The sequence below is a fragment of the Diadema antillarum genome, unplaced genomic scaffold (genome assembly GCF_040938485.1).
Source record: "Diadema antillarum isolate AM-2024a unplaced genomic scaffold, OU_Dant_1.0 seq00001441_RagTag, whole genome shotgun sequence".
In the NCBI taxonomy this organism is placed as follows: Eukaryota; Metazoa; Echinodermata; class Echinoidea; order Diadematoida; family Diadematidae; genus Diadema; species Diadema antillarum.
The window spans coordinates 59,551-85,333 of NW_027272190.1; the positions used below are offsets into that span (position 1 = coordinate 59,551).

The window sequence follows — 25,783 nt, forward strand, 5'->3', positions numbered from 1 at the left end:
GTTGATGTACTAACCTTCGTCTAGAGCAAACTGCGGACAAGAGATTACATCCATCGTATTCATCCTTGGTAATTTTCTTTGCTCTGTTTGCACACGGCACTTCGAAATTGAACCGGGTGTTTTAAAGCCCATCACTTTGGATCTTACTTCTGTTTTTTGCGCACAGCACCCTGTTGGCAGTGACCCGTCGGGTATGTCGTCCATTTTTGGACGCACGGCAAAATGGGGGTAGTGACAACGTCGAACTGTCCGCAGAGCTCCCAAGTCGAATAGTCTAAGTTAAATGCGTTTTTGCGTAGGAGCGTGTGCAACATTGCTGAGAGACCACGCACTTTGTACTTGAGAACTAGATCACTCATGGTCACCTATAATGCCGGGGGACAGAAAAAGCTACTGACATCACGATTATTCTGTTGTCTTCGCTTGGTATAAAGATATCTTGCATTCCCTCGATGCAATGACAAAGAAGTGCCAGAGATGTGGCATGGCTGAGATAATAATCATTATTGGTATCAAGACATCATCTGTTCTGCACCGCTTGCCGAAAAGTACATACACACACACACACACACACACACACACACACACACACACACACACACACACATACACACACACACACACACACGGAAATGGATACTACTGCGTCTCCTTTTTCATCCAGTGCCATTTTTCGAATGGACGCAATGGGAGTGACAGTGGATCATTATTATCAGACGATATCAATGACCAAGTGAACACTATTCAGTCAAGTTGTATACGTCATAGCGAGGTCGTAATTGTAATACAGAGTGCGACGCTAAGATAATCAGCTCATTGTCACATATTTGTCTTCTGCATAGATAACATTCATTTTGGAATCCCCCAGTCAATCTTATTTCATGACTATGAGGTGTGATAGTAACGTCGACAGTATTCCGAAGTTACTGCTGTTTTGTAAACTACTATACCAGTGAATATATTCAGGAAAGTTTTTATTTTTACTTTTATGAAGCCTCTAAAAATAAGCCTCTCAAAATAAGCAGATAGGATGCAGAAGAGTGATTGTTTTCTGTCAGCCTATTAATAAGGGAAATAAATACACAGACACTGACAGATATCGAGAAAGGTGCAAAATAGGCACATAAATAGACTGACAGAAAGGAGAGAAAGAGACATACAATTCGGAATAAATCATTGATGAACAGAAGATTTATCTATGATTGTATAATTATAATCCCCATCTCTCTCTAGGAGAGAGAAAGAGAGAGATTAGTATATTTAATTTCTTTGCTTTGCTTTGCTTTGATTTATTTATTCACTGTATGGCATTGCTTTAAATTCCTTGTTTTCTATATATTACATACATTTATACTGAAAGAGATCGAGAGAGAGAGAGGGTGAGATTGAGAGAGAGAGAGAGAGAAGGAGAGAAACTGCGTGGGATTGAACTACATTATTGGGGGTATTTATCACCAACCATATCACAAACATACAATTACATAAGATTATGTCGCCTTGATAAACTTGTCGTACACATAATGAAATTGGGGACTGTTTATCAATAATGATGATTAACCATTGTATAAGCATCAGGCACATTATCTCGATAAGTATTGAAGTCATGCGTTTCTGCTCAGTGGCCAACCAAAAACTATAATAAGCAAAAGCAGCTGATGGTCGCTCAAGCGCATTGTGAAATATTCCGAAGTACAGCATTGTCATTGTTACTGTTTTTTAAATCGATGTTGCAACCGTATCTTTTCACCATTATTATTATTATTATTATTATTATTATTATTATTATTATTATTATTATTATTACTTATCATATGTCATTACTACTCTTACCATTGATATTATTATCATAATCATCAGTATCACTATTATTGATATCATTATATATATTATTTTTATGATTAACGTTATTAGCGTTTTTCATATCACCACCATTTCCCATGAAGTTTTTTAACAAGTTCTGCAGCCATTTTGTCTGAATATAGTATATATAAATATGATACTCTGGCATGCAGTTATAACTTAGAACACAACAGCATAAATCCTGCTGCTGTTGATTAGCATTTCATGAAAGCCATGTCAGGAATTACACCCTAATCTCTCAGACTTTTATGCAAGGGCAGGGGTGGATCCAGGAATTCCGTAAAGGGGGGTGGGGGCGGCGCAAACAATATTTCTGGTGCTACTTTCGGGTTTCATCCCATTTTTTTCTTTTGTTTTAACAACAAATAAAGAGGAGGCGCGGGCCGGGTGCGCCCCCCTCTGGATCCGCCACTGCCAAGGATGTTTGTTCAGCTATAATATTTGTCATGTCAACGTATTGAATATCGTTGCTGATAACATAATGTCCGTCGTGCAAGTATGAAGCATTTCATATGAACAATTAGTCAATTATTGATCAGTTATATTCCAAAAGTATAACATTATATATTCGTTGGGTATATCCGTTTGGTATATAGTTTGTTTGTATGTATGCATGCATATGATATTATGTGCACATAATCATACTAAGAGATAGATAAGGAGTCCATAATCTTACAGATATACAGTAGTACCCCTATCTACCGAGACATAGAGCATAAACAATAAAATGCAATTATTAGCAATGATTAGCCCGAGTGCAGTTATCATGATTAAGCCTATAAGATGCATGTTTGTCGAGACCAAAATAATGCTGAATGGAATTACGTGAGGGTTAGACCATGCATTTTGAGTTATCGTGGAATGGTGCATGACAAAGCAATTAGAAAATCCCTTTGTATACATTGTTGCTGCTTAAGCTAGGGAGATGTCCAAACTTTTGCGTTCATTCACATCATAGAGAAATAATTCAACCAATCGCAAATCATTTTATGGACACTCCATTAGTCATCGTAGAAATCATACAAAGGTGTATAACATGTTTACATAGTATATCATCACAATGGTTAGAGATAAGTAATGTGCATAAGAAGTTATGCATTATTATGTACACTTGATACATGGTACCATGTTTGTGTTTGATGTTTTAATCATAAATGTACATGTAAACAGCATTTTTTTGACACATACATGTACTTAAAATTTACAAAGACAACAGAGACCTGTTTAACCCACTTCCCTTTTCTACCGTATATACGTATATAGATGTCCATCTATTGCTCAACGCTCCGCAGGTCACTGGACGTCAAAGAGTATAGAAGTTACGTGTAGCTTATACTCTTTGCTGGACATGTAGACTGCGATTATGTTTTCGACAATAATAACAAATACAACAACAGCTACAACCTCGCTTAATATAAGGTGGCGCTCTTGAAAGACAACCGATCGTGAGCTGTGGCAGTGATCGTGCGATTCTGCAAGCCTCCTCCCGGGTTCCTCCTGCTGCTGATGGGTGCATTCCGTTGAGGCATAATAGGCCTAGAGTACGTAGGCCTAGTGTGATATGTCGAGGAATAAGGGCCTGGGCAGAAGAAATGTAAGATTGGCAGTCACTCTTCGTTGCCTAGCAACAGAAACAACTTTCAGTGATCACGGTCATGGTGAAGGAAAATTGAAATGAGTGACCGTGGGATACAGCTGGCAGCACGAAGTGGATCTAATCAGGGATCCCGGCTTGTACAAAAACGATCAAGGCTAACGGTCTCAAAGCAGTGAATTGACAAGGCGAATGAAGAAGATTCGTTTAAAGAATACCGTACCAAGATTTCATCAATCTGTTCATATATCATTATTTGTGTGTGTGTGTGTGTGTGTGTGTGTGTGTGTGTGTGTGTGTGTGTGTGTGTGTAAGGGGGGGGGGGTGTTTTGTTATAGGCCTGTAATGACAAATCATAGTGCTGTGACCGCAGATGACATGCCAAACCGCCATAAACTACTAAACTGCCGATGTATATGAAAGATCCCAATTTTTTCTTAGGACTTTCGTAATTTTCTTTTGTTCTTTCTTTCTTTTTTTCCCTTTGGCTTTTGCTCTGGCATAAGACATTCCGAATTTCTGTAAGGTAAACTAGAAAAAAAAAATGGAAACGAAATGGCGCCAAAACTTTCATTCGACCTGTTTTTATTTTTTCGAATCCTCATCTCCACAGATTTTGAAGTTTCACACGTGGATATTCAGTTCGATCATCCAAGACGCTGGAATTACAATTCGATATGACCAATGTTGTATCAATAATAATAATAGGGCGTAATAGTAATAATAGTAATAGTAATAGTAATAATAATAATGATAATAATAATAATAATAATGATAATAATGATAATAATAATAATAATAATTATTATTATTATTGTTATTATTGTTATAGGCCTAATAATGATAATAATAATAATAATAACAATAATGTATATATAATGACAATTTAGGCACTCCCATTTAGCTAATTATTTCACGCAATATTTTCACGGTTTTTCTTTCAGGATATTAGCTAGCACACTAGCACTAGCTTCATTATGAGGATTGAGTTCGTTGTCGCTTAATAATCAAAGAGATGGCAGGAAAAACATTATGTTAGAAGGCTATGTCTGTAGGACCATGCCTATAGGACCTACATGACAGATTTTGGGCTGTTCACGATTTGTCTTTTTCTTGTAAATCTGTCTGCCGGATGTTATTAAAGGGTAATGAATAACTTTAGATATTATAACTAAGCATGTGTACATGAGAAGGAAATTAAGAGCTTAATACCTCAAAAAACGAGAACTTATCTTTATGGTGATAACACAAAAAGGTAGTCAATCTGACAACTAAAGTAATTGCCGTACTAATACAAAAAGTTAGTCAATCTGACAACTATTGCCGTACTAATACAAAAAGTTAGTCAATCTGACTACTAAAGTAATTGCTACTCCTCATCGAAAAAGAAGATCAAAGAGGTTAGAGTATACGGTTATTATACATGGACAGTCATTTACGTCTCTGTGGGCAAGATACAGAACACGCACGGCGCCCCCGCACACTTAGCTCTACATAATGTGACTATCTAGTAATATTAACTAGAAATCATTGGCTGCTCTATACGCGACACTTCTGTATGCCAGCAGTCCCGAACGAGTAAGACCTACCAAAATGGGACAAATTCATGCAAAGGTAAGCATATCTGCACTCATAGTGTTTGGAAAAGATTGTAGCGTTGAAGGCATAAAGTAATGATGTCTGAATGTTTGTTTCATTATCATTCAAACATGGATATTACGCAAGAAAATCCAGGCAATATTCTCCCTAGCGCTGTCGTATGGTCCCACTCGTTACAAATTATGTTGTGTTTCAGTGCGTGTTAAAGTATGTCTGTCTCTGTCTGTCACTCTATTTGTAAACGTAGCTCTATTCAGGTCAGCATGCAGGATGCCGGATGATCAGTGCAGCTCATGAATGCAGTGCAGTGCAGTGGCGGATCCAGGAGGGGTGCCCCCTTTAATTTGTTACCTCTGCCAAGGGCGGAGGTTATGTTTTCATTAGTCACCGTTCGTTTGTTTGTCCTTGTGCAAAATAACTCAAAAAGTTGCAAACGGATTTAGAAGGTGTCTAGATCTAACGTTAGATGAACTACACAACAAGAAAGGCTGAGAATGTGAGATTGTGAAAATGACACAAAGGAACAGATGATTAAATTTTGATAGTGATCCGGGAATTTTTATGGATTTCATGAAAGCTTTTTGATTTTGGCAGGTGGGGTCAGTGAACTTGGGAGTTCAAGCTTCATATTTTTGAGGTTTTCATTCGCGCACTAGATTGCATGCTTTAGTTTCTGGTCCAGGGCACAGCTGGCATTGATGATGTAACAAAACGTTTCTAGAACCTATTATTGGGATGGAATTGGAAATCGGGCAATTTTCAGCATGCATCCATAGCCAAGCGTCAAGGCTTACGGTACCAGGTAGAAATCAATGATCTCTAAGGAAGAACAAGATCAGTGGTGGAAATGAGCTGCATGCTTGGCGGAGGTCTGCACTCTCAGAGTGCTTTCCTATTCTAGTTTTATATCATATTTTCAAAACTCAAAGTAATAAGGGCAAAAAATTAAGGGGGCGCACCGGGTGTGAATGCTCCCTTCAATTTTGTTTGTTTGTTGTTGTGTTTATTTAAAGTCTATAGATACTCCGCCCAGAATATCAAAAGTAAATTTATGCACCAGAAATGTCATAATTGTGGAACTGTGAATAGGCCTAACTAGTACAGTTAGTTGTTCAGCATGTACCAAACCGAGTGAATTTATACAGTGAAAACAGTACCAGTATCATACTCATAGGAATATAATATTTATTTGGAGTATGATTTGGGTTTACTACCAATAGATATTTCACTCAGAGCTGTACAGCCCAACAAAACTCTTTATTTTTTATCAAGGACTTTGTTTTATGGTAAATATAATTTTACCTTCACCCTATGCTCTAAAATCCTAACCCCATCCCTATGCATCTACTCTAGGATCAAGGTTTTACAGATCAAATCAAGAAATCCATCTTCACTCCCAATTTAACAAACATTAAATATTCCATTAATACCCTACCTAAATTTTTGTAATTTCTACAAGTCTAACTAGACATGGTTGAATAGAAGGGGTACATAGGGAACTCCTGCCCAAATGTTATAGAAACAGTGAAATCTACTTTCTTCTTCCATTGTTCACTCCCTTGAGAAGTGTCCTCTTACTTAGCTGTACTTGGTTCTCGATAGTCCATAATTATGATGGTCGAAGTCAGACTACCAACAAACAAAAACAAAGAACAATACCTAAACAAACAAACAAACAAAGTTAACAAATGCTTACCCTTTATAGTACCTTGACACTTTGCATTAAATGTTTCAGGAAATGAGCAAGGCTGATGGAGGTGATCCTTTGCTGCCACCGCCCCCAGTGGAGGAAACAGATGATGACCATGAACATCGTCGTGTGTTTGATGGCAACAACCCGGTAAGCTGGTCATACAATATTATGATTAAGGAAGCCTCGTTGGATGACTCATTAGCATTTATTTCATTTTAGCCCTTCTTGAAACCTAAACCTGCAAAATTAAGAGTTTTGATTCCAACCATTCTGTCAGGAATATGATTAAAGGCATTGCGATTTTTTACTTTGTCAATTAAGTAAGTTTGGTTTGCAATGTCGGTTTCCAGCAATGTGAGTATTCATCATGATCTGAATGTAATAACCCCTTGAGGACGAGTCCCTAGTGTACTCGGGCAAGTGTCTATGGGAAATGCGTGTTAATAGTAAAATCAGTCCATTCTCGATGGGTTAATGCTTTGAGTAAAAAAAAGAAAATAGATACGAGAAAGGTTACAGGCTGTGTCTACCACAATTCATCATTGAAATGCTAGTTTGGCACATGTCAATATAACTCTCTGTATACTGTGAAAGCAGTTATTTTTGCATAGAGTTATATGTGTGAATGAAGAGGTGTTCACAGACATTTTTTCTCAAGAGATTCTTTGAAATTGCTATTTGACACCAAGGTTTAAAGTGCACAAATTTCCTGTCTATTCTTTTCATAAATTTGATGTGGCCAAGATCAGGTGGCTATATTTTCGTATGTTTTAAAACTTGTGGCCCGGCAGTGATTTGCGAAATTTTCAAAAATTAAACCCTCAGGAAAGTTACAGCTTCTTCAGTAAAATCTTTACTGCAGTATGGATAGTTTGAATCAAACTGATGTAACCCTTGAATTCATACATGTAGCATTGCGATCACATGTCTGGTCTTGATCTTCCACCAGGTGGTCGTGGATCGTGTCCACGTCGACGGCTTGCACCGCACCAAGGATGACCTGGTGGTCGGTCAGCTGAAGGGCGTCTTCACCGCCAAGACATTCAAGGAGGTCATCCAGAGGTCAGCCGAGGCCAAAATGAAACTGGAAGGCCTCGGTGTCTTCAAATCTGTCGGTGTCTATATCGACACGAGCAAGAGTAAGCTTTAACTGGATTTTTTTCTTTAAATGACTTTCAAGATTCTAGCCGTCATTTCTCGTACCTTGTATTTCAGTTTCTTTGGATGTGAGACATTTCATGCGCTGATTGCTTTTTAGCAGCAGAAGAATGTTGGGGCAAACTTTGCACACTCACAGGACAACTTGCCCTGTGCACCTGAAACTTACTGTGGGCCAAATGATACATACAGTTGTAGTGGGCATTTTGCTGCTGAAAAGTAAAGGCACTTAGCCCAAATGGCCCCTCTGGCAAATGAGCGAAACATTGTTGTACATCATGAAGAGGATTAGGTATGTAGTGCATAGGGGCCTGGATTCCTAGACAGGAAATTCTGAATTTGATTTGTGCTCAGTGCATACAATCCTTGGCCAAGCTGCTTCACTCACAGTATCCTTCTTGACGTGGTTGAAGATAGATTCACCGCCGTGCTGGGGTTATGATTTCACACAGGCATGGACATCTTTCAAAAGATCAAGTGCTAACAATGTAGAGACTCCCTTGAGCACACCACAAGACTTGAACAACATTAGATGAGTACCTGCTAGTTTGTCCTTATATTGATATCAACTTTCAGATGAAGTTCCGGAGCTATGCTGATGAAAATGTAGTACTCGTATATATATTTCTGTTGTATACTTTGTGACTTAAAGCCTGTTTCTACTTTCATTCTAATAGTCTCTTCGTTTTGTCCAATGTAGGACCTAATGCCAGCAAGCAGGGCCTTGATGTCACGTTCAACGTCCGCGAGACCCGCAGGATTGCGGGGAGTGCCCACACAGCAGTCGGAAATAATGAAGGCAGTCTGGTGAGATAGAATTCCTGTGTATATCTGTGTAATAACACATAAAATGAGAGGAAAATTTCTACTCAACCCCTTTTGTGATGCCTACTCTTGAACACGATGAGGATATCATATGATGGGGCATAGTTGAAGATAGTAATGACAGAATTAAAAGTTGCTTAATGATACTTTCAGCTTAACTCCCACCCAGCTCTTTAGAAGGTTGGGAATGGGTAGATGGAGCGTGTGGAAGGTCAGCTGTAAATTTTGCTGTCTGGTGCGTACTAACTATAACACTTTGATTCATCCTGATTAAAAAAAAGAGAGAAAAAAAAAGAGTGATTGTTCAAGAACGTGAGTTTTTGGTGGTTGGAAATTCATGTTTTTTTATTTTTTTATTTTTTGAGGCAAGAGAATAAGCTTGTCAGGGGTGTGAGCATGAGAAAGATTCCCGAGACACAAGTTTGATGCCTAATGCGTGAGACTATAGTAGGTCTGCTATGGGCATCTGCACTGTACTGTACGAGGTGATTTTTTTTTTTTTTTTGATGGCTTATTTTCATAAATTTTGCAAATTGGCTATGATCTGTGAAAATAGTATTAAACATGCAATATAAAAAGATGTAGAAACAATAATGGGTAGAAATATTCCTAGAAAAAAAAATCCATGCTATGACTGCACTGGATCCCACACAACTAGTATTCACCATAGGTCTAGCACACTGTGTAGGCTATGACGTAGCGATATAAGGGCCATAACAACACAGTAGTGGAATACTTTGAATGTGGACCACAGTACTTGTGAAGGTGAAGTAACAGTTACTAGACCCTTGCTACTGTTGAATATGCAAAACACAAAAATGTAGCAGTTTGCAAAAATATCTATATGCGAAAATTTCAGCTTGTACAATTTTCATATTTTTACAGTATTTACTATTCTGTTCCCACCTCCTCCCAGGTGCTTGGAGCCAAGTTTCCCAACACATTCGGGCGAGCAGAGAATCTTGTTGCAGAGTACTCCAGGGGAACGAAGCATTCGTCTGGGTTCAACGTCACCTTTGCCAAACCCATAGGATCAAAATTTGACAAGAGGTAACAGCCAATATTGTGCTTTTTTTCTGATAAACGTTTTTTACAAGATTGATAAACGAAACAAATGTACAAATCTGTCACTTAGCAAATAAAATTGAACCTATTCTGCTGATCAAAATTTTGCTTCCCTATATGTCATGCAAAAGGAAAGAAGCAAAGAAGTATTATTTGTGACCGTGCACCTCAAAACGAACATAAAGTCGCACACACTGATTTTGCGTGAGGACTGAAAATAAGTAAAATGGGTCAACCTAGCCGAACTTGACTTTTTCATATTTTCTGAAAGAGCGGGTCTTCTTTTACATTATGCTAAAGTTTGGTATCATAAAACGGGCAGGAAAGTGTGTTTTTTAGCAGTTTATCTCGAACATTTTTGGTAGAATAGTGTGATTAGGTGTGTGTTTAGAATCCCTTTTTCATTTCTGAAAAACCTTGTCCACACTCTTCACTTTCAACTCTAATAACTTTTGAAAAGATGGTGCTACTGCTTTGAAAGTTGGCACTAATTATGGACAGAATGTGTTAATGGGGCATGCCTAATTTCAATTTAATCTGATAATCTCTTCATTGTTGTTACTCTGGTGGTTTACTTCCTGTTTTTTGTCCCATTCCTAGCACAGCCAGCACGGTTTGGTAAATATTAAGCGCTTGAATAGACATTGTACTTCAGAGCCTCTTTTCTCAGTTCACACTTTTCCTGAGTTTGTGCTTTCTTTCCAATATTTAGATAGGTTAGGAGAGTCCATTTGATTTGAGTTATACATCATTTTAAAGCTTAAAATCTGTTCATTCAGAATATGGTCTTAACTAAAAATTCATGTCTGGCGACTTTTTGTTTGTTTTGAGGTGCAGGGTCACATTTTGTTATTATTATTTGTGCTTTCAATTACCTTGTATTAAAGTAGAGAAAGTGCTTTGCACCCCAGTGGTGGAGAGAGGGACCAGGTTTCAGAAATTTTCCGACATAATCATTTACAGGTTTGATGCTATTTTCCAGCCATCCTCAGTGCCCTATTGAGAGAAATCCTCAACAGCGAATGATAAAAACATCAAACCAACATTGACAGACAAACACACCGAGAAAGTGCAGTCAAGGGTTTAGCAGAAAATTGTACTCAAGTTGTAAAACTAAAATTCCATTTATCTTTGTTTGTTTATAATGTGTTGTATTAATTTACTTATCTATTGTTATTATTATTATTATATTTATTATTATTATTATTATTATCATCATTATTATGATGATGATGATGATGATTATTATTATCATCATCATCATAATTATTATGATTATGATTATGATTGTGTTTATTATTATGATGATGATGATGATTATTTATCATTTTATTTATTCATTTATCTTTTTTTCTTGATGGAGGGGGGGGGGGGTGTTAAGTCCCAATAGGAGCATGTCATTACCATCTCACTCATTTACTTTCCACTTGGGGCTCTACAGGTTCAGGAGCTCAGTGTTCAAGACGTCGGCAGACTTTGCCCCGAGCTCGTACCGTGAAATTGGCAGGGGAGTCACTGTGGACTTTGCTGTGAGTGCAAGATATCCTCACTTGGCTAGGAAATTTGGGAGCCTGATCAATACTGCATTTTTCCCTGTTGTGTGCATGCCTCTGTCCTAAGGGGAAGAAACCAGTGGAAATATTTGTGAAATATTAGTCACTTGTGCATGGCCATATATACACTTCTTCATTGTGATGATAAATTTTGGTGTATAGAATTTTTCTTCTTGTATCATTATAACATCACACACAAAAAAGGAGAAGTCAGGAGGAAGCCATTTACCATTACTGCGAAACTCAATACCAAGTGTTGTGATATGGTGGCATGGCTTCTAGTTAGGCTGAGGTTTGATCTTTATAAAGAGGAATACAAGCACCTGGTGAACTCTTGTCGGAGATGACAACATCTCAGTGTAATGCAGTACAACACATGCTACTCTAGCATATTTTCAAATAAGGGCATGTTATGTTATACGCGTACACTCCATGTCTGTAATCAATATATATGTATGCTTACTCCCTATGGTAGTTGATTTGCCTCTTGAGAAGATTCTGCTAGGATTGAAATCTCAGACTCCTTTTGACCCAGTCCACATGATGATGGGATGACCATTGATGAAGGCAATTCATGCACATCATGTGATTGATTTATAGTGCTCAATGACATTAGCCCATAGCTTACATGAGCCTTGAAAGGCCTTGTGCAAAGCCTATGAAGATTTCAGAAATTTGTAGGAAGTGGAATAAGGATGGCATTTTACTTTGTAAAGCCAAAACATAAATATCAAATGTCTGCAAAACTGTTGATATTTGGTCTAAAATGTACACATATGCATAGAAAATGTGTGATAGATAGATGTGATAGATAATGCTGTAATAACGAGATAGGTAATGACCAAAATACGAAATATGATTGCTAGGGCATGATTGATCATCACGTAGCGTTCTGCCTACCCACGATGCTAAACGGGGAGGGCTCCCTTGGAATTAAAGTTGTGTACCACGATTTAAATTATTCTCAAACTTTTGATCTTAAAATACTCCAAAAGGATGCAAAGACGCCAACAATTTGTGATGTGACAGTAGTACAGTGATATAAAAGAAAATGTAAAGAGAATTCAACATGTTTTTCAGCATAATGAAAGAGCACTTGTGGTACCTGTTTCATAAGGCAGGGGGCATGATATTACCCTCAACATACAGGGCCTACCAGTAAGAAGTGGAAGGAATAGGGTACTTTTTATAATAAGAGATTGTAACTTGTGGAATTCTTTTTTATTTTTCTTCAAATCTTTACTGCTATGTCTGTATTCACTCAATTCACTCTTATGTTCTTGGACAGATATATTTGGGGTTAATTTCCAGTTTGACTGACATTTGTAAGACTGTACGGTACTTTCACTCATTTGGCAAGAGGTAGATAGATAAGATTCAGTCTTGATATTTTTTCTCTCCATGTGGGTGGGCGTGGCAGTTCCCCAGTGTGCTGGGCTTACAGGAGGCACAGTGGGAAGGGGTGTGGAGAGAGCTCTCCTGTCTGACCCGCACCGCCTCCTTTGACACCCGCCAGCAGTCCGGCCACTCCCTCAAATCCTCTGTTAAGGTACGTGCTGTTGAGTTATTAGTTTGGTTTCATTGTGTTATACATTGATTTCTGTTGCATTGTATTTGGATGTACAGATTGTATTTACTGCTATGTATTGCATTGAATTGAGTTGTATGGTATAGTACAGGAAGGTTTCGTGCAGAGAGTCCCAACTCCAAACACTGCAGTCTAGTTACTCCCTGAAATCCTCTGTTAAAGGGATGGCTAGTAACTGATCAGTGGGAATCAGTGGGAATGCTGGGGGATGATTGTTCCAATTCTTGTGAGATTCATTTAAGAATACATTATGTATCTATTGTTATGTGAAAATTATTTGCTTCAGAACGGTCTCTTATTCAAGTAATGTGCAGTTTAATGCCCCGTCACTGTACAGGCATGCTAAACTGGAAACATTAAACTGCACATTACTTGAATATGAGACCATTCTGAAGCAAATAATTTTCACACAACAATAGCTATATAATGTACTCTTACATGAATCCCACGAGGATTGGAGCAATCATCCCCCAGCATTCCCACTGATTCCCACTGATCAGTTACTAGTCATCCCCTTTAAGTTGAACAGATGTAAGCTATATAGGGATTTGAGTTTGATTTGTTGTGTTTCAGAGTGGTAAACTCCTTTCTCATGGCTTCCCTCATCACAGCACACACTGGCGAGAGACACGCGAGATGAGAAGATTTACCCGTCTCGAGGCTACCTGCTGAAGCTCTCCCAGGAGTTGGCAGGCTACACAGGAGGGGATGTCAAATTCTGGAAGGAACAACTTCAGCTGCAGCTCAACAAATCACTCTTATTCAACTGCGTGAGTTCAGCAATCATTCTCCATGAATATTAAATAGGGAAATCCATCCTGAATATAAGTTGGGAGAATAGAAGCAAAATATTAAACGAACAGGGCAGTGAAAGTTTGAGTAAAGTCTTATGAAAACTCAGAAAATTATTAGTATTATTATTTTTTTTTTGTGATCAGTCAAACATAAAGCAGCTATTCTGTGGTGCCAAACATGACCTCACCCCCTTCCCCCATTTGCTCTGTTCGATGAAATTAAAAAAAAGAATTCCTTCAAGTAAATTTCTGATTATGAATGCAGCCTTAGAACAATCTTTGTTTATATTTTCATATACAACCCCTTCATGCAAAGAATATATTCCTACATCAATAATGGGAAAAAGAAAAAAAAAGATTTAGTGGAATTTCATGTACATGACAAATGGAAGGTGAACTCACTTGCTACATCACAGAGGTGCCAATTTGTGCCTTGATTTATCGTGGATTCAGATCATCACATGTTTCTTAGTTTTCATCAGAATTTGCCCCAATTATCACTGTCCTGTTTCTGCTTCCATTCACACACAAATTTTAAGGACAGACTTCCCCCCTTTGTCTGTTGAGGACAGGCTGATTTTGCTACAACACGCATTTCCCGTAGACACTTGCCCGAGTAAACAATAGGTTTATAAGGACAATGATGTTGAGTTTGTGTTCCATTTCATTTCTTCCTTTCAAGCTGTACTGCAGTTTATGTCAAGCAGATCTTTTACTTGAAATTCAACATCCATGAATTAATGATTTTCATTCAAGAAAGTCAACTTAATTTTGCATTGATAGTACAATGTGTAAAAAACAAAAACAAAAACTGTTTGCTCTGGTTTCCCATTGCCTGAAATTGATTTCCTGGTAATGAAATTTCAAGATAATTATAGTTGTTCTCTCTAAATGTGTATCTAATTACAAAAGTTCTTGTGAAAACTGTAAAAGTAGAAATTATCACATAATTATTTGTCTTATTGTGCTTGGCCAATAACAATGACCACTTTATGTGTTAAAGACTTGATAGATATATTCAAAGAGAACCATATGCAGTGGCAGATGGGGGAGGGTGGCATTGGGCACGCGCCCCCTCCTTTACGGAATTCCTGGATCCACCCTTGATACGTGTACACGACTAAATATCCCTGAACAAATTGTGTGCATTATTATTGTCATTTGTGCGTCAGTTGAGTACGGTGCAAAATTCATGAAAAAAAGAAAGAAATTGGGCACTGCTAAGTGTTCCACATTTACGGTAGTTGCATATTTGAACCCCCCCCAAAAAAAACAACAACCAAAAAACAAAAAACAACTGACTAGTTCTGTCACTTGCAATGAAACATCTGGACGAAAGAATTTCATGAATTTGAATAAACAGGTGTTGTCGTGCGGTCTGATGGCTGGAGTGATGAAAGGCCTGGAAGGGACTGAGACGAGAATCAATGACAGGTTCTTCCTCGGTGGACCCACGACGGTCAGAGGGTTCAACATCCACGGCCTTGGGCCCCACTCCCAAGGTGGGTGAGATGATGTCTGGCCATGAGACGGGCCTGATACCCCATTCACACTTAGCAAATATCACCCGGATGCACCTGGGTGAACCTGGGGGATCATTGTAGTGTGAAAAGGTCACCTGGGTGAATTCCTGCTGAAAATGCTAGGTGACTTTCTTTTTCAGAAATTTGACCCTCAAACTATCCCAGGTAAACTCCTGGGGGCTCGTGGGAGTTTGTAGGTGAAGCTGTAGTATGAAAGTCATCACGATTAATTTCCTGGGTGAAAAGCAACAGGCCAGTATGCCAATGATTTCTTGCTCTAGAGAAATTAAAATTTCTCACATGCGCTGTAATTCCACTGCAGAAGAGCAACTGAGAGAAATTCGACAGAGAGCTCATTTGCCAGTATGAAAGAAATTCTTTTTGGATGTTTGCTATTTGGATCCCCATCCTGCCTTAAATCTCCCTGGTGATCCCCTGAGTGACTAGTGTAAATGGGGTATAAGATCACAAGAGCAGTCTGTGTGATGTAAGTCATGAAGCGAAGGGTTACAATGTTAGTCCCGTAAATAACCAACCCGTAAGCCCTCAAATAAAAAAAAAGAAAGAAAAGATATACATTCCACTTGCCTTCAATGTAGAGTTACATCTAATGAAACAGTGAAAAGTTTCATCATAAGCTGATAAGATTGACAGAAGAGTTAGTCTTTCCCGTGCAAGTATTTCATTGTAGTTTCATGTTATGTCATAATTTGTCTCTTTTTCAGAATTGTGTCACAGATAAAGGTGTACTCTGTTGCTATGTGTCTTAAGTAAATAAAATGCTCTTGAAATTCCTCTTACTTTTAAAAGAGGAAATTTTAGGGGAAACTATTTTTGTTGATGTTGTTGCTTTTTTCTTTGTATTGTAGGTGATTCTCAGGGAGGGGAGGCTTTCTGGGCGGGGGCCATCCACCTGTACACCCCTCTCCCCTTCATCCCCTCGGGAAAGGGAGGATTTGGGGATCTCTTCAGGACGCACTTCTTTGTCAACGCGGGAAATCTGACCACACTCAATACCGGTAAGGTCCCATTGCAGCTGGAAGCAAACTTTGTTAATTCACCATCAAAGTTTGATTTTCACATTTGTTTACTCTTTGTTTACTCATGGACAGCAAGATAGCTGATAAGCCCTATCTGTGGCGAGTCAACACCAGTCCGACGAAGCCTGCAGAAAAACAGCAGGCGAAAGCTCTCAAAATTAAAAACCAGATTTTGATTGTGAAGGACTGAAATTTGCTTCCAATAGAGATTTACCAATCAGGTGAACCTCTTGAAAAGAAAAAAACAAAAGTCCCATTTTTGTTGGTATGTTCTGCTCCAGTGGACTCACAATGTGCATTCAATGAATAGGACTGTGTCCAGAAGAAAGTTAAGATTGATCTGGTACTCAAAAGTCGCAGTTTAATGTTAGTCCGAAGTGAGTAATACAGTGGAACCTTGTATAATGATGACCCAAAGATCATGACAGTTACCTCGTTACACCAGGTTTCTCACTACATCACGCTTTAATAGAGTTTTGACCAACAAAATCACCTTGTTATGTGGGGGTTTATTATATCCAACCTCTTTATAATGACTTTCCACCATAAATGAAAAAATTGTATGAAACAAAGATTAGAGAAATGTAGTAAAAGATGTGATAAGTTCCTTGTGTCGTTAGTACTCAAGGTTGATGTTAAGGTTCAGTCAAAGATGTGATAATAGATTGCAATATTCATTTAAAGCAGAGGTAGTAGAGGAAACCTTAGTCAAGTCGATGGTTTGTTCATTTATTCGTTCATTCGTTCATTCGTTCATTCGTTCATTTATTCGTCTTAATGCAGACAACATCTTTGCCTGGGAGGACCACCTACAGAGACTGAGGCAAGACTTCCGATGGGGCTATGGAGCAGGTCTGGTCCTACGCATTGGGTCCATCGCCAGACTGGAGCTGAACTACTGCGTCCCAAAGTCGGCTCAAGCATCAGACAGGTCAGTGCGGGTCTTTTGCGGGTCTTTTGCGGGTCTTTTAATGTTGCAAAAGCTTTGTCTGGACAAGATCCACCTCTTTGTTCATGTCTTTAACCCTTTGAATGCTTTGAGTTCCGCTTTTCACAGAAAACCCCCATAGGTGTACACACTGTCCAAAGTCCCTGGCACAGAAAGAGTTAAGTCAGGGGCAGATCCAGGAATTCCGTAAATGGGAAGCGCCTTTGCAAAATTAATGGGGATGCATGCACCCCCATTTTTTTCTTTTTGTTTCCTTTGTTTTAACCAAAAATGAAGAGGGGGCCCACGCCCGGTGCACCCCCCTCTGGATCCCGTACTGTAAATGGTTCTGTTTTTGTTTTTAGTCTGGTAGGCATAGCCTATTTCTGGTGAAACAAACATATTTTGTAGGAAATGGCCTGAAGTGCTGAGTAAATAAGTAGTCTTGCAGTGAATTAAAAGTTTCTCAATAGTATCAGCACATTTAGACATGCCCCTTTAAAACACACACACACACACACACACACACACACACACACACACACACACACACACACACACACACACACACACACACACACACAAAAACACCCAACATTGTAATGAGCACTTGGTACAATATGATTGAGACCAAAAATTTTAAAGTTCTGAATTTTGGCAAATTTTGATTTTTGTTGAAAAAACAAAGAGAAGAATTTGAATTGGTCATTTTTTTCGTTTGAACCTGAAACAGTGGATGGTAAGATTCACATCAGACTTGTATAGTAGAAATTATGAGAATGTATTCAAGTAATGTGAGATGTAGGTTTTCTCTGTTTCAGAGATTTTAATCAATAAGTGGACGTATTTAGTCATTGTTATTACTTGCACTGGCTGACTATTGGCTCAAAAATTAAAGCTCCTAATGCTGATATCCAAAGCTGTCGTACTTTTGTATCCAAGTTTTGATTGGGAAGCACTATTTTGCTACTACTATGCCCTAGCAAACCAGGCATCCACAGACTTTTAGCCCCTCTGTCGATGCACCTTCTCAAAGAATGCAGGCAAAAGTTTGCATTGTGCCGACCTGCAAAGGAAGCCACCTTTCTTGTCTGTCATTGCTTTGGTCTGTTCTCCTTTTCCTGTATCATTTCCTGTGTGGCTTGCCTTCAGATTCTCTGTGTTGTAACCAAAACAGGTTACATAATCACTACCCACAGAGGGCGAGGTGATTTATTGCTTGGTCTACTCCCGCTTCGTCTAATAGACATTTAGCCTCAACCCACATGGTCTAATCCCGTTTCGTCTACAACCAGTTCGTCTAATGACCATTTGTGACCGTGCACTTCAAAACGAACATAAAGTCGCACACACTGATTTAGCGTGAGGACTGAAAATAAGTGAAATGGGTCAACCAAGCCGAACTTGACTTTTTCATATTTTCTGAAAGAGCGGGTCTTCTTTTACATTATGCTAAAATTTGCTATCATAAAATGGGCAGGAAAGTGTGTTTTTTAGCAGTTTATCTTGAACATTTTTGGTAAAATAGTGTGATTAGGTGTGTCTTTAGAATCCCTTTTTCATTTCTGAAAAACCTTGTCCACACTCTTCACTTTCAACTCTAATAAGTTTTGAAAGGATAGCGCTACTGCTTTGAAAGTTGACATTAATTATGGACAGAATGTGTTTATGAGGCATGCTTAATTTCAGTTTAATCTGATAATCCCTTCATTGGTGTTACTCTGGTGGTTTACTTCCTGTTTTTTGTCCCATTCATCGCACAGCCAGCACGGTTTGGTAAAGATTAAGCGCTTGAATAGACACTGTACTTCAGAGCCTCTTTTCTCAGTTCACACTTTTCCTGAGTTTGTGCATTCTTTCCAATATTTAGATAGATTAGGAGAGTCCATTTGATTTGAGTTATACATCATTTTAAAGCTTAAAGTCTGCTCTTTCAGAATATGGTCTTAACTAAAAATTCATGTCTGGCGACTTTTTGTTTGTTTTGGGGTGCAGGGTCACATTTAGTCTTATTGCCACTTTAATAGCCTCATTACCAGGTGGTCTATTTCCAGATGGGCTATGTCCATTTCTGCTAATACCCACAGTTTATTAGACAACATGGGGAAAAATTCAAGGAGGCCAAATTGCAATTAGACCATCTGGTTATTAGACGAAGCGATAATTAGCCAAACTGGGCATTAGACCAAGTGAGGATTAGACCAAACAGACATTAGACAAAGTTGACAATAGACCAAATGAGTTTTAGATAGCTGAAGTGGTGTTAGATGAACTAGGAAGTAGACCATCTGATATTATACCAAGTGGCAGGTAGTGGAGGGGAGACTATGTGAAATGTCTGTGTTCACAAGGAATTGCTGGCAACCCCGTCAATAGTAATGGTGGACTTTGCTCCGTGTGCGAGTGCTCGGTGTGCTCACAGAACAATTATACATGGCGGAGCGCAAGTCCTTATTCCTTGGCTGGTAGCAAGGAGTGCACGCTGTCCGACATTACTGAGAAAGGCAAGATTACTTTTGTGCCCTTCTTATTAATTGATGACCTCGTTTTTGCACACTCACAGAATATCGTATGGAGCATATTACGAGTTAGCACTCTAGTAGTACATCAACCTCTTTGGTTATAGCAGACTTTTCCTTCCCCCCCCCCCTCCTCCTACCATTCCTTTCCTCTCTTCTCTGCTTTTGCCATCATCCATTTCTTTTTTCCCCCCTTTCTTTTTATCCTCGTAGGTTAGTGAAATCATGTTTCTTTATTTTATTTCCTCTGAGTTGGGATTAAGTTCCTCTCTCCGCGTATATTATCGTTATGTGCATATATTTCTTGATTTTTTGCACATATCTTATTATTAGATTACTGTGCAAATTTTGGTTGTACACGATAGGTATTTATTTATATACGGTTGGAAATGGATAAAATGGAATTGAGTCTGAATTGAGGAGCACAGGTATGTTAAATCATGATGAAAGATGGTGCAATTCTTGCTCTGTTGGTCACCATTATCGATGAAATGCCAAATCACCAAAATTATAGGTCCCCATTATGTGTCATCGGTGTAGTCAAGACCACTTTATGTGTATGGTACAATTGTCTATCCATGTGTGTGTGTGTTTATCTTTCTATGTGATTTTTTTATTTGCATTTTTGATTTTTGGGGAAAGCTGCCTCTTTAGTTTTTTCGTAATCTATTGAAATACTTCCCAGTATTAGGTTCTAGACTGTGCAGTCGTAATTTCTGTTCTATGTGGTATTCAGGGTGAATTCTCTTAAGTGGCAACTCAGCACTTCTAGAGTATCATGTCATGAAGTGTCATTTGTTACACACAATAATTGGTTTGTGAATACAGTAGTTATGCCTGTGAGCATGTGACTGACTTGATTAATATTGATTGATTTGTTTTATTGCCCACAATTGATATTCTAAGTGCTGTGGATATTACGACAAACATACATAAAATACACTCAAGTGGGCGACACATGAAGACAATACATAAGCTGGAACTGAAACTGAAACATATTGACATACAATATAGCTTACATTTATGCATTGAATCTCTTTCCTCTTGTTATTTCCAACTCTTTTCAGCATATCCCAGGGCATCCAGTTCGGTGTTGGAGTCAACTTCTTATGATTCAGGGCGTCACCCAATCACAGCGCTCTCCTGTGACCTAGCCACACCCTCCGGTGAAAGCCCAAATGCCTGGAAGCCACGAATCTCGTCAAACGTGAATGTATGAGGAGACCATTAAAGAGGATTAGACACTTGTGGTGTGTAACCTTGTGAATGTTACTGACATGTTTTCTTTGTATTAAAAACAGCCTTCTCTAATAATGGAGTACCTAATGCTCAAAGGAGTCTGACAACTAGATTTTGCCTCAGAATGTTTTCGATATGCTCCAGTGTTTTGTCTGTTTTCGGTGAGTTATCACCATCCAGTGAACTGCATGCAAAGATTTAATGTCATATCTCTCCCCAAGTAGTGATTGTATCTGTACCAATTATCTCTCATATTTTGAACAGAAAGGATATATATTTCAAGTGTTCAGTAGTTTCTCTCTAACAAGGCTTTTTCTTGTCAAGAATTTTGGTTGAATTATAAGATTAATGTCAATCATAATTCAAATTTGATGTTGTAAAAGTTTATTTCCACTGTCTATTGAAACTCTTGACAAAATCAGAAGTCAAATGGTAAATCTATGTTGATTTTCGTTCTTGTGCGCAGACTTGGTCTGATGCACACTCTATACCAATCTGCCATATACCAATCTTGTAAATTATAATGAGCCTTGAAGCAAAACTACTCATAAAACCACTAGTTTTGCATCTTTTCCAGCAACACAGTTAATCAGTAATAAAAGTAACATTTGTAAAAGGAATTTTGGTAGGCACTTCTCTGTGGGTATCCCCAAAGGTATGTTGATTATGTCAGCAACCAAACTTATCGAGATCATGATGGAAAGATTTGATGTTCGTAACCTTTGACAGCCCAACAAGAATTTAGTTGCATTATTTTTTTTTATGGACTGGTCAATACGTTGCTGACAAGCCTGTCACACAAAAGCAAACTTGTGTATTCAAAGATGTGTTGACCCATTTATCAAGTTAGTTTTATTGCTATTGCAGTGCTCTAACTGCATTTAAGACAGCAGTCAGAACACTTAGCTTGGATAACCCGTGACCTATGTTCTTTTGTTTGTTTGTTTTTTGTTCAGAACTGTGTCAAGCTGAAAATACATCTTAAACTTCATCCGAGGCAGAGTTGAAGCATTATAGATTCTCAATTCTTTAACCCGTTGAGGACGGACTGATTTTGCTACAACACACATTTCCCATAGACGCCTGCCCGAGTATACTCGGGACTCGTCCTCAACGGGTTAATTGCCCACTACTAAACCATGTTGCATATTATGTATGTCAAGTTGCTGGTCTTTTGCTTTCGCAAGCAGTGAAAGAAATTGTCTTGAGGGTAACCCAGTCCGTGCAGGGTTGGTTACCTCGTATGCCTTGCGGGGAATTTACTCACAGCTCTCATGAAATCAATGCTCGCTATTGTACTTCCTCTGAGCTGTGGTAGCAAGTTACAATTTATGTTCTGCAGCTGTTGACTGTAACATGATATAAAGGAGACACTGTGTAGAGAATGGTAACATGCACATAAACTATAATGACATCTTTGGCCAAGGCAGAGATGGACAGAATCCAATAATACTTGGACAGTACTTTACTCTGATATTATTGGATTCTGTCCATTTCCGCCTTGGCTAAAGATGTCATTTTAGTTTATGTGCATGTTTGCCATAGCATTGTCGTATAATGCATATGAGCCTCTGTGGTTATGACTTCTGGGCAGAAATACGAATGGAAATAGTCACACATGACCTTGGATGGATCAATTTAATTCTGCCTGTGTGTAACATCACCCAGTTACCATGGAGATCGGAGCCTGTTATGTTACCCTCGATCCTCTATTTTTTTCCCCTCCAGCTTGAAATACATATCTACATGTACTGGGATATTGGTCTGAAAAAAAAAGTAAAGGATCGAGTATTAGTGTGTAACTCCGTATTGTATTTCAGATGGTTGGCGACCATGTCAAAGATTGAGAATACTATTATGATAATGTGTCAAGGTTGCATTTGGATTTCACATATGCAACAGGAATAAAATGACATTTTACTATGCCTACGTGATTCATTGTGTGTGTGGTTTTGTTCATCATAACAGGATCCACAAGTGTGCATGTGGCAACAACTGGTGTAACATTTTGTCCTTTGTATCTTAGTGTTGACCATTAGATTTTATTGCAAGGGATGAAATAGAAAGTGAGAGTTGACTTGAGGGGATGCTGTAATAGTAAGATGTCATTATCATAAAAAAAAAAAAAATTCACATACAGCTCAAGGAGTACAATTGCACTTTGTATAGCATGAAGAAAGAATGCAGTGGTTTTAGAACACAAGCAAGTGGGATGCTGTACATTATAATAAAGACAGGCTTTGGGAAAATTTCCAGATTACCTCAACATGCCCTTAAAGGGAAGCAGTCCTGAGATTTTCACTGTACTGATAATTAAGAAGAGTAAAAAATATAACCTTTCACCAATTTATACGCGTGGACATCAAAAATTGTCTCCGTACGCGATTTTAAAAAAACAATCCCTGCAAGCGATCGTGTAAGAGCCTGCCAAAAGGTGCAACGTCATTGATGCCCTACTCTCAAGTTGACAGCCGTGCCTTACAAAACCAATTTAAGTGTTCGAAATGATCATATCTGATTTTTTCATAAAATGTGACAATATGTGGTTTTATTATTTCAAACAAAATATTTCAAGCTTATTTGTATATACAATTAATATAAAAATAAATAGTAAACATGTATTTATAAATAACTAGGGATGACGAGCAGAACACCGCTGGAAAGAGTTGTGCATCGATGACGTATGACTCTCCGCCAAGACTTGCTCATTTGCAGAGTCACACTTTTTTAACCGAAATGTACGAGCTTATTTGGTGATTTGAAAGTTTGTTTTTGATGAAAGTAGTTCATTGGAGGTACCAACAACAACATATTTTTTAAAATTTCGGAGGACTGCGTCCCTTTAAGAAATTTTGCTGTAGAAATTATTGCTGTAGAAGTGGATACAATCTTTTTGCATGAGCAGTTTTTTATGCTTGGCTGGGTAAGATGAATTTTGTGTGTTTTAAATTCCGCAAAGTCAAAACATTGAACACTGTTACACAAAACATGCAAAAATCTTGCCGTGCTTGAATTGTTGTACTACATTGTAGTTTCTGGTTACGCAAAATGTACAAAAATACTCACATCATTGAAATTTTCTCTGATGCAGTATCTGGTGATAAAATGCACTGAATCTGCACAATGCACAATGTAAGCAAAAAATATTAATAGAAATTTGCCAATTTGAAACAGACAAACATTGGCTTTAACCCTAACTACGCCAGGGGTGGGGGGCGAGGCCCCCCCCCCCCCCCGACGTTTCGCGCCATGTATCGCTATCGCGAAAAGCTATCGCCGCAACGTTTCATGACTTTTTTCTTTTGAGTCTCCCGCATCTTTTGACACCAAATTTGTGATGCCTGGGCGCGCGGTTCCGAAGTTGCGCATAAATATGTACGTGCATGTCAGACCAAAAATTGCTCAAAAATGTGAATTTGTGTACAATTTCAATGCAAACTGTGTTTACAGGCAAATTTCATATAAGCATGATTATTTTGGGGTTTTATTGATTAAAATCAATTAATAACATATTTTCTTGTTCGGAACAATATCGCGGACAAATTTCATTGAAAAAACAATGAAAAACAAAGTCGAAAAACAAGTTAATACATAAGAAATTCAAAAAACAATAAAATACTTAAGAATTTTTGTCTGATTGCACAATGTTTTTTCTCTTACATTTGCTAAGGACACTAAAAAAAATATTTACACAAAAAATGTGCCTGTTTTGAGCTTTATTTAGTGATTTATACCAAATTGTCTGATTCCATGCATCATTATGCATAAATTAGCATAATTTAGCATAAATGATAATTTCTAAAAAAACTAACTTCATGGTACATCATAGGCAATGTGTGTGCCAAGTTTCGTCACGATCGCGCGGTCGACGGCCGAGATCTGGAGGGGGGCCTGGGAGGCACCCCCCCCCCCCCCGGCTCTATCATCTACCTAAATAGCCCAGCCTAGTTAGGGTTAATATTCAAAATGCTAAGCCAAATCATGAACTGGAGGAAAATTTAAAAGTTGAAGGCAACAGAAATTCTGCATATTACATAATCAAGACCATAATTGGGAAAGAAAACATTCTACTGTACACAAATTTTTGCAGCGAACTAATTTTGCGTATTTCACGCTACTTCTGGCTAGCATGAATTCTAAAACAGGTGAAAATATCTTCACAACTTTCTCTGAACATTTTGAAAAATCAAAGTCAAGAACCCTAAATGTTTTTGATGCACTCAGCACAAAAAATAAATTATGTGAAAATATCAACATTTACAGTACAGTGCACTCCTGTTGTAATGAACACATTAATGAAATTCCAGTTTACAAGAAAGTAAAAATTCTGGCTGTAACATTACCAGCTCTATGTATTTTTGTTTGTTTGTTCAATAACGAAATTTCGATATAACAAAAGAAAATGCCGGTCTCGGGGACTTTGTTATAATGGGAGTCCACTGCATATATTTATATATCTACTGTATCTATCTATCTATCTATATATCTAACTATCTACAGTATCTATGTCTACACATGTATAATACACACACACACCCAAATATGCTACTACACTACCTTTTCAAAGACAACAGGAAAGAAGCACAGTCGATATATTCTTATTACAATATTTATTACGTACTGCTGGGCATAAAAATAGGACTACAATGTGCTAAAGTCATATGCTTGTACATTTTTTCTAGACATGATTTGTATGCATAAACAATAAAACATTCACATGACATCGCAAACTATCATTGACAAGCAATAGGAGACATACAAAAAAAAAAAAAAATCACCAAGGAACCTGTCCATGTACAAACATA

General features: G+C 38.2%; 1 protein-coding gene across 1 annotated transcript; it reads left to right on the top strand.

The window, feature by feature from the left end:
- The first annotated feature begins 5,011 nt into the window (after positions 1 to 5,011).
- Positions 5,012 to 20,958, top strand: LOC139709511 (sorting and assembly machinery component 50 homolog B-like). Its single transcript, XM_071621470.1, has 13 exons — positions 5,012 to 5,068; positions 6,789 to 6,893; positions 7,696 to 7,885; positions 8,605 to 8,711; positions 9,646 to 9,779; positions 11,236 to 11,323; positions 12,768 to 12,896; positions 13,547 to 13,705; positions 15,093 to 15,231; positions 16,122 to 16,271; positions 17,076 to 17,223; positions 19,597 to 19,724; positions 20,807 to 20,958. The coding sequence occupies exons 1-13, from the start codon at positions 5,048 to 5,050 to the stop codon at positions 20,956 to 20,958; spliced, it is 1,650 nt and encodes a 549-aa protein (XP_071477571.1). The 5' UTR covers positions 5,012 to 5,047.
- Positions 20,959 to 25,783: the final 4,825 nt, after the last annotated feature.

Coding starts and splice junctions, on each gene's coding strand:
- LOC139709511 (XM_071621470.1), top strand. CDS start 5,048: ATGGGACAAATTCATGCAAAG. Junction 5,069..6,788: donor TGGGACAAATTCATGCAAAG/GTAAGCATATCT, acceptor TAAATGTTTCAG/GAAATGAGCAAGGCTGATGG. Junction 16,272..17,075: donor TCTGACCACACTCAATACCG/GTAAGGTCCCAT, acceptor GTCTTAATGCAG/ACAACATCTTTGCCTGGGAG.